This window comes from Perca flavescens, chromosome 8 (assembly GCF_004354835.1).
Source record: "Perca flavescens isolate YP-PL-M2 chromosome 8, PFLA_1.0, whole genome shotgun sequence".
Classification (NCBI taxonomy): domain Eukaryota; kingdom Metazoa; phylum Chordata; class Actinopteri; order Perciformes; family Percidae; genus Perca; species Perca flavescens.
In genome coordinates, this window is record NC_041338.1 from 35240696 (window position 1) to 35250695 (window position 10000).

Here is a 10000-nt window from a genome sequence, read left to right on the forward strand (position 1 = left end):
TCGTTACAAGGCATCTTTGTCGTCGTAAAATTGTCTTTTTTGATTTTTTTCTTTCAACGGACATGAAACAAGTCTTAAAGGTGCTATAAGTGATGTGACGCATCATCCTCACTATCTGCTAGCTGCCTGTCCCCTGAACACACTGTAAAAAACATCTCCTCACTATCTGCTAGCTGTCTGTCCCCTGAACACACTAAAAAAACGCAGTCTCTGTAGACAGTCCAGGCTCCACCAACGGCAACAAAAACAAACTGTGCCAACTGTGTCTTCCAGCCAATAACCGACAAGAAGGAGCTGGTTGAGCCGTCACCGCAGCAGCGTTAGCACGTAGGCTACTTCCACAATGCGCGTTCATGACTCAACCAACTCCTTCTTGTCGGTTACATTGCTGCAGCTCTTCTTTTCACCCTGTGTGTTGAGCTCTCCGTTTTAGCTACAGAGTGAGACATCTCACTGCTGTACCATCTTTGTTGGCAGTCGCACATGCTCAGTAGCTAGGTAAGGATCACATCAGCTAGCTAGCTGTTTAAACAACTTTGGCAGGATTAGCCGGGAGACTTCTTCTAAACAAGGGCACACTTCCAACTTTGTGTGGAATACCTGCAGAACAGGGACATGGAAGTAGTTCTTTTGTAGATTAGGGTGAATTTGTGTGTGCTGTAGCAGTGTTTTGCCATTGAGAAGAGCTAGCATTCTAACGGTTAGCCCTCTAGCCCCCTTGTTTCGGCTAGTGACGTAGAAAGCCGTGCAGATTGTGACCAGCTCACCAGGAGACTGAAGGCAGGACACATTCAGAAACCAGATCTCACTCAGAACACCATGGATGGTTTTATTTCAAAGTTTGTATGTGTGTGGAAACACCACACAAAATAACACCCCAAATCCTATATTTTCATAATATGGGCACTTTAACTAACACGCTGATAGCTGTTTCCAGTGTTTTCGTGACGAGGAGCAAAGGAAACATTTCAGCTGAACCATGAAATATGATCAGTGGACAGAAACGGAGCAGAACACATTTCAGTGAGTCCTGAGGGAAAACTTATTCCCTCAGGGCCGTCGTGAAAACACAGTGCACTCTGGGAGCTTAATTCATCTGGAACAAGTCCAATCAGGACTGTTAGCCATAAGCTTTCAACAAGCATCCACACTGACACACTGTTCCAACTGGGAGCTGCCCAGTACATCTACCAGGGACGCATTAGTGTTACTGTTAACTAGAGATGTTCCGATACCTATACCAGTATCGGAAAAGCACCGATACTGTCTAAAAGACTGGTATCGGTAAGTACTGGAGTTTATGCACCGATCTGATACCATGTAATTTAGCCCCGAAGACAATTGAATTACTAAAGTATTTATGTGTTTATTTGTTCTTTTTTCCGTTATGACTCATTGTCAAACTGGATATTAAAGAAAGTTCTGTGGCGTTCATTGTTTGTTCATGTTTCACAAAGAGTTTAACCTGAGCCAGACCGACAACAGAGATAGAAATCATATCACATCCATACAGGGATCGTAGTATACAGCTGTTATACATCATATCACATCCATACAGGGATAGTAGTATACAGCTGTTATACATCGTATCATATCCATACAGGGATAGTAGTATACAGCTGTTATACATCATATCACATCCATACAGGGATAGTAGTATACAGCTGTTATACATCATATCACATCCATACAGGGATAGTAGTATACAGCTGTTATACATCATATCTAGAGGTGGGCGATATATTGTTTAGACGATAATATCCAAATTTTTGTCTGGATGATATGCAAAATTGGGATATCGAATATTTCATAATTTGTACAATCTGACCCCTCAAACATGAAAAGAGCTGAAGGAAGTTAAAGAGAAAACAAATAACGCACACTATAACCTTCTAAACAATTATATGTAGCGATTTTAATACTGTAGGGGTTTGTTTGACTGTATTTTTTGTACAAAATCACGATCGTCCCGCACAAGAGTAAACTGCTACTAGTTCTTACTTGTGCGTTATGACGTTCACTCATGTCAACAAAGATGGCGGTGCGCGATTGTCTAGCGGCTCTCCTGTCGGTGTATATTTAGGACCACGATACAACACAGCCGTTACGAGAGCCTTCCAGGCGGCTCATAACATCCGGGAGGACATAGCCTGAACGAGCCCTCCAGGTTGTCGTCGGCGATAGCACGCCGAGCTAGCTAACGGCAGGATGAGAACATAACTCAGACACGACCAGAGGCGGAGGACTGCATTGTTGTGCACCATGAATGGAGTACCAACTGCAGGATTGTTGCCCAGTACGGCTCACCTGACCTGGAGCCCTATTGGTAATATACTGACCATTTTATTTACTACAAAAACAGCACACTGCCGTCTACATAGCCCCCGATGCTAACATTAGCACAAGTTTGGTTCACTGCTAACCATAGTGAACAAACTGCAGCGCCATCACCTGGATACGGGATACAGGGGACATTAACAAGGCGTCCTTAGAGTCTGTTCCCCTCCAGCTTTCTCCCAGCATGTAGATTGTGTTACTAGAGGGAAGAACACACTAGACCATGTTACTCTAACATCAAGAAAGCACACAGAACTGCACCTCTCCCTCACCTGGGCCAGTCAGATCACATCCAACTCCTGATCCCAGGATAAGTCTCAGTCAGAGGGACTATACAGCCAAGTAAAAGGACTATCAGAACCTAGTCTGACCCGGCCCTGTCCCAGCTCCAGGACTGCTTCCAATAAGGACATGGTTGTGTGCAAGAACAGAGCCCTTTGTTTATTGTTATGATTTCATCTTGCTTGTACATTTTCCCAAGAGAACCACCAAAATAGCCTCCGAACAGTGCTTCTTTTAACTTCTAGAAGGATTTCAAAAATATCGTCTGAATATCGATATCGAAAAGAAATATCGAGATATTCATTTTTGTCAATATCTCCCACCCCTAATCATATCACATCCATACAGGGATAGTAGTATACAGCTGTTATATCATATCCCAGAGGAGCAGTTAACCATAGTCCTAACAAATCCACCAGAGGTTAGAACGCCAACACAAAGGAAGAAGAAGGTAACGAAATCCGGGAGATTTTCCGGCTGTAACGGAGCAATCCCGGAAGTGGAACGTCGACGATATAGACTAATCTACTGTTAACAAACCAGACCACAGAGAAGCAAATGTTTGGAGCCACCATCGTAATAACAACACGATAATAATCTTAAATGATCTGCATGAGCTGTATATTAATGTTTTACTGGATCAGTTTTGAGGCTGGGATCAACTTATTGATTCTCCCTCATTAAAACCGATTTTAGATTGAGGGCAGCAGGTCGGATTCAAACCTGCGAAACGCTGCAAAGGACTAAGCCTCCATGTGGCGCACGCTCTTACTGGGTGAGCTGGAGGCCACCCCATAGAAGTACTTGAAACTAACTTTTTGGGGATCAGTTCTTATTGTAAATATTAACTTGGTGCATTACACAAAATATTTAAGGGTTGCTTCTTGCTTGTATGATTACCCACACCAAAATTGGTATTATAACTGAAATTCCCCAAACCTATTTGAAATGTATTCGAATTGGGATCTTGTGAATCGGAATCAATTCGAGAAATTATTGGCGATACCCAGCCCTAATCAATTTAAAGTCTAACTAAAATCCATTTTAGTCACGCGCTTAGAATTATGTCAATATGTTATTTAAATGTTTTTGGTCATAAACACGAAGTAAAAAAGGTGTTTTGGGGGAAATATCACAAAAGCTCCTTTACTGTGTCAGCTGCTGTGTTTGAGCTGGCAGGCTGAGCCACGGCAGGGGAGCAAGAGACAACGTAAACAAACCGGTGCTGTAACGTTAATCTATATAAAGAGAAGGCAGAATCTGTTCATCTGGTTACCGTTTGTAGTGCGCTGTAGTATCAGACCAATCAGGTTTGAACGGGCTTTGGTTGCCTGCGGATGTCCGTCACCTTCCGCTTTCTTTGTGTTGGAATTTTCAACCTTATATCATGACTTTGCGTAAACATAAAACGCCCATTTTCTTAAACCAAATGGCGTGTTATCTGTACGCATTTTGAGCTATCCGCGAAAGAAGAAAGCAACGGTTGAGTTTAACAGATGTGACACGTGGGACCCGATCCCCGGTCTCCTGGGTGAAAGTCCTGTGTTTGACCCATCCACCCCCCCCGGCCAACCTCCCTATGCGTATTTTCGCCCTCTCATACTACTCGCTACGGCGTAAATTCACATGCAATTGCAAGGTAATGTAAGTCAACGGAGGCCAAACGGCGTTGATAAACACGCTGAAAAGCTAGTATCCATCCATCCATCTTCGTCCGCTTATCCGGTGTCGGGTCGCGGGGGGAGCAGCTCCAGCAGGGGACCCCAAACTTCCCTTTCCCGAGCAACATTAACCAGCTCCGACTGGGGGATCCCGAGGCGTTCCCAGGCCAGGTTGGAGATATAATCCCTCCACCTAGTCCTGGGTCTTCCCCGAGGCCTCCTCCCAGCTGGACGGGCCTGGAACACCTCCCTAGGGAGGCGCCCAGGGGGCATCCTTACCAGATGCCCGAACCACCTCAACTGGCTCCTTTCGACGCAAAGGAGCAGCGGCTCTACTCCGAGCTCCTCACGGATGACTGAGCTTCTCACCCTATCTCTAAGGGAGACGCCAGCCACCCTCCTGAGGAAACCCATTTCAGCCGCTTGTACCCTGGATCTCGTTCTTTCGGTCATGACCCAGCCTTCATGACCATAGGTGAGGGTAGGAACGAAAACTAACCGGTAGATCGAGAGCTTTGCCTTCTGGCTCAGCTCTCTTTTCGTCAACGGTGCGATAGATTGAATGCAATACCGCACCCGCTGCGCCCGATTCTCCGACCAATCTCCCGCCCATTGTCCCCTCACTCGCGAACAAAACCCCAAGGTACTTGAACTCCTTCACTTGGGGTAAGGACTCATTCCCTACCTGGAGAAGGCATTCCATCGGTTTCCTGCTGAGAACCATGGCCTCCGATTTAGAGGTGCTGATCCTCATCCCAACCGCTTCACACTCGGTTGCGAACCGATCCAGTGAGTGCTGAAGGTCGCAGGCCGATGATGCCATCAGGACCACATCATCTGCAAAGAGCAGCGATGAGATCCCCAGCCCACCAAACTGCAACCCCTCCCCACCCCGACTACGCCTCGATATCCTGTCCATAAATATTACAAACAGGATTGGTGACAAAGCGCAGCCCTGGCGGAGGCCAACCCTCACCTGAAACGAGTCCGACTTACTACCGAGAACCCGGACACAGCTCTCACTTTGGTCATACAGAGATTGGATGGCCCTGAGTAGAGACCCCCTCACCCCATACTCCCGCAGCACCTCCCACAGTATCTCCCGGGGGACCCGGTCATACGCCTTCTCCAAATCCACAAAACACATGTAGACCGGTTGGGCATACTCCCAGGCTCCCTCCAGGATCCTTGCGAGAGTGAAGAGCTGGTCCGTTGTTCCACGACCAGGACGGAATCCGCATTGTTCCTCCTCAACCCGAGGTTCGACTATCGGCCGAACCCTCCTTTCCAGCACCTTGGAGTAGACTTTACCAGGGAGGCTGAGAAGTGTGATACCCCTATAATTGGCACACACCCTCTGGTCCCCCTTTTTAAAAAGTCCCCCTTTTTGAAAAGCTAGTATGTGTCTTGTAAACACGCCAAAAATGGCATACGAATTGGCGTGTCATACATACGCCACTTTATGAGATCAGTCTGGAATTTTAAACTCTGGTGGATTTGTGAGGACTATGGTTAACTGCTCCTCAGGTCTCAGCAGGGTAAATCCACTAACGGTTTTCAGACGGATTAGTGCAAAGACACGGGCGTCCCATTATGAAACCATTTCTCCCTTTTGGTTTTTGGGAACTCAGGGCAAGTGATTTAAAGAGCAGATATATCACAGAAATGCAGTTTAATTTCACTTTGTGAAAGCAAGAATATTACAGCCATCATCGCTCCGATTTTAAATAAACTGAATCATACAAAATTCAGGAAATTACGTGTTTTTACATGTTATGAGTACAATGAATGAATCCATGTTGGCGGAGATTTCCAACAAAAGAAAAGAAAAAATCATGCTGTGCAGCCAACTCGCATTTTTAAACTACTTAAAGGTCCCATGGCATGAAAATTTCACCTTATGAGGTTTTTTAACATTAATATGAGTTCCCCCAGCCTGCCTATGGTCCCCCAGTGGCTAGAAATGGTGATAGGTGTAAACCGAGCCCTGGGTATCCTGCTCTGCCGTTGAGAAAATGAAAGCTCAGATGGACCAATCAGGAATCTTCTCCTTATGAGGTCATAAGGAGAAAGGTTACCTCCCCTTTCTCTGCTTTGCCCGCCCGGAGAATTTGGCCCATCCATGAGAGAGAGAGAGAGACATCATGGCTTTCAAACGAAAAAAGTGGCAGTTGGTCAAGGCCACCCCCTCTCTCCTCCTCAATAGCTACAGACACAGAAATGGTACATCCTAAGGAAAGCTCATTGTGGGACTGGCTCTAGTGGCTGTAATTCTGCACCAAGGCTGAATTTCGGGAAAGAGACTTCAGATACAGTATTAGGGGACCACTAAGGCCTATATAAAAGAGACTTCAGATACAGTATTAGGGGACCACTAAGGCCTATATAAAAGATACTTCAGATACAGTATTAGGGGACCACTAAGGTCTATATAAAAGAGACTTCAGATACAGTATTAGGGGACCACTAAGGGCTATATAAAAGAGACTTCAGATACAATATTAGGGGACCACTAAGGTCTATATAAAAGAGACTTCAGATACAGTATTAGGGGACCACTAAGGTCTATATAAAAGAGACTTCAGATACAGTATTAGGGGACCACTAAGGCCTATATAAAAGAGACTTCATATACAGTATTAGGGGACCACTAAGGTCTATATAAAAGAGACTTCATATACAGTATTAGGGGACCACTAAGGTCTATATAAAAGAGACTTCATATACAGTATTAGGGGACCACTAAGGTCTATATAAAAGAGACTTCATATACAGTATTAGGGGACCACTAAGGTCTATATAAAAGAGACTTCAGATACAGTATTAGGGGACCACTAAGGCCTATATAAAAGAGACTTCAGATACAGTATTAGGGGACCACTAAGGTCTATATAAAAGAGACTTCAGATACAGTATTAGGGGACCACTAAGGTCTATATAAAAGAGACTTCAGATACAGTATTAGGGGACCACTAAGGCCTATATAAAAGAGACTTCAGATACAGTATTAGTGGACCACTAAGGTCTATATAAAAGAGACTTCAGATACAATATTAGGGGACCACTAAGGCCTATATAAAAGAGACTTCAGATACAGTATTAGGGGACCACTAAGGTCTATATAAAAGAGACTTCATATACAGTATTAGTGAACCACTAAGGCCTATATAAAAGAGACTTCATATACAGTATTAGGGGACCACTAAGGTCTATATAAAAGAGACTTCATATACAGTATTAGGGGACCACTAAGGTCTATATAAAAGAGACTTCATATACAGTATTAGGGGACCACTAAGGTCTATATAAAAGGGACTTCATATACAGTATTAGGGGACCACTAAGGGCTATATAAAAGAGACTTCAGATACAGTATTAGGGGACCACTAAGGTCTATATAAAAGAGACTTCAGATACAATATTAGGGGACCACTAAGGCCTATATAAAAGAGACTTCAGATACAGTATTAGGGGACCACTAAGGTCTATATAAAAGAGACTTCAGATACAGTATTAGGGGACCACTAAGGTCTATATAAAAGAGACTTCATATACAGTATTAGGGGACCACTAAGGCCTATATAAAAGAGACTTCAGATACAGTATTAGAGGACCACTAAGGCCTATATAAAAGAGACTTCAGACACAGTATTAGGGGACCACTAAGGTCTATATAAAAGAGACTTCAGATACAGTATTAGGGGACCACTAAGGTCTATATAAAAGAGACTTCATATACAGTATTAGGGGACCACTAAGGCCTATATAAAAGAGACTTCATATACAGTATTAGGGGACCACTAAGGCCTATATAAAAGAGACTTCAGATACAGTATTAGTGGACCACTAAGGTCTATATAAAAGAGACTTCAGATACAGTATTAGGGGACCACTAAGGTCTATATAAAAGAGACTTCAGATACAGTATTAGGGGACCACTAAGGTCTATATAAAAGAGACTTCAGATACAGTATTAGGGGACCACTAAGGTCTATATAAAAGAGACTTCAGATACAGTATTAGGGCCTACATAAAAACATCCAAATAGCAGCATGTCATGGACCTTTAAACCTTATTATAGGTTCTTTCTGGAAAAAAGTTTGCATCAAATGACACAATGCACAAGGTATTTAGAATATTTTAGAATATTTTTCTATCAGACAGAGAGCTGCAACCTTAATAAAAACCCTTTCAACCTTAAAGTACTTCAGGGTGAAAAAGGAGGACCGTGCTTGTTCAAGGGGTTGACTGTGATCATTACTATCCTGCAGCAGGTGGAAGACAAAGGGAGCTGAGATCCAGCAGTAGAAGTGAAGACCACTTACGTCTCCGGTGGGATCCTCATCTGAGCCTGAGCCGTAATCCACAGGCAGAAAAATCCCAGAATCCTCAGGAGCTTCCTCGTTCCCGGCGTCCAGCCTGCCATCCCGCTCTTTCAACTCCCGACGCCAAGCTCCTCGCGGCTCACACTCTTTAAAACACAGTTACACAGACGCGGATCGGCTCTGAAAGTTTGAGTGGATCATGAAGAGTTTGTAGGAAACGGCTTCCTCATGGTGGCTAAAGACAGAAGAAGAACGCGGCGGTCATGGTGGCGAGCTTTGGACCCTGAACTATCTCCGTCATGTCTGGATAGACCCGTCCTGCTGCCGGCATCTTCTCGAACCGCTTCCTCTTTTAGCTTCTCGTCTTCTTTAAAAGAAACTTCCACACAGATTCTGAATGACTTTAAAGTCGTCCAGGCAACAAAACTGACAAGAGATTTAAAATCAGGTGTCGGTGCACGAATAGGAAGAAGAAACTCTTGTGGTTAAAGGAAATGAGTCCATGTCAGAGACTCCATCGGAAAGCTTTCCTCTGCACCTGCTCCAGGTTCTTCCAGGGTGAAGCCAGGGCCGATTAGCGGGTTAATTTCTCCACTCTGCAGATATTTAGGAAGACATGAAGCCGGCAGTCTGCAGCAGATTTTGCAGCCGCTCGCCTCCACTGTCACCCAATTTGCAACGTAATCCACTTGGATTAAAAACTCCTCTTCCCAATGGAGAGAGAGAGAGAGAGAGAGAGAGAGAGAGAGAGTGGAGGGGAGGGATTGGAGCAGGGGATTGGACGAAGGCTCTGTTTTATCTAAGAGGATTACAGCGATTTCTGGTGACAGGCTCCCCTGCGACCAATCAGAGCGACCGAAAGAAAAGAAACCCCAGAGAGAGACAGAGAGAGAGAGAGAGACAGAGAGAGAGGGCAAGTGGCCAACAGTGACATGATGCCTCCACACACACACACACACACACACACACACACACACACACACACACACACACACACACACACACACACACAGGTTTCAGCCTACAATCCGGACCAGATCGACCAGGAGGACCCTCTATTTAATCCGATAAAAACCTAATTAGAGGCAAAGCTGTTGACCAATCACAGCTCAGCACTATCCTCGCTCTTCATCCTCATGATCATGACCAGCAGCTGCTGCAGAGAAACACACGGCGGTGTCGTCGGCATAAAGGCGATTACTTGTTCCGACGATGACTCGCGTTCACCCTTTCACCACGACCAACCTCTAGCGGCCGTGTGAATAATGTGCGTCTTTCAAATCCCCCTCTGCACGCCGTAGGATAGCGCTACAACCAACCAGAGCTACGCTAGCTGACAGATTCAACTTTTGCCGTATATCCGGTCGGCAAAACTCCGAACACATCTTCCCTTTT

At 44.8% G+C, this 10000-nt stretch overlaps 1 protein-coding gene across 5 annotated transcripts in view; it reads right to left on the bottom strand.

Moving 5' to 3' along the window:
- The window catches only part of LOC114559609 (voltage-dependent calcium channel subunit alpha-2/delta-4), a 245186-nt gene that overhangs the window by 140431 nt on the left and 94755 nt on the right, over positions 1 to 10000 (bottom strand). The window contains exon 1 of one of the 5 annotated variants that reach the window (XM_028584358.1): positions 8606 to 8684. The exons of the other annotated variants lie outside the window; for them this stretch is intronic. Coding sequence (XP_028440159.1) covers positions 8606 to 8625 — 20 coding nt within the window. The 5' untranslated portion in view covers positions 8626 to 8684. Of the gene's footprint in view, positions 1 to 8605; positions 8685 to 10000 lie in introns of those variants that run through there. 5 annotated transcript variants of the gene reach the window in all.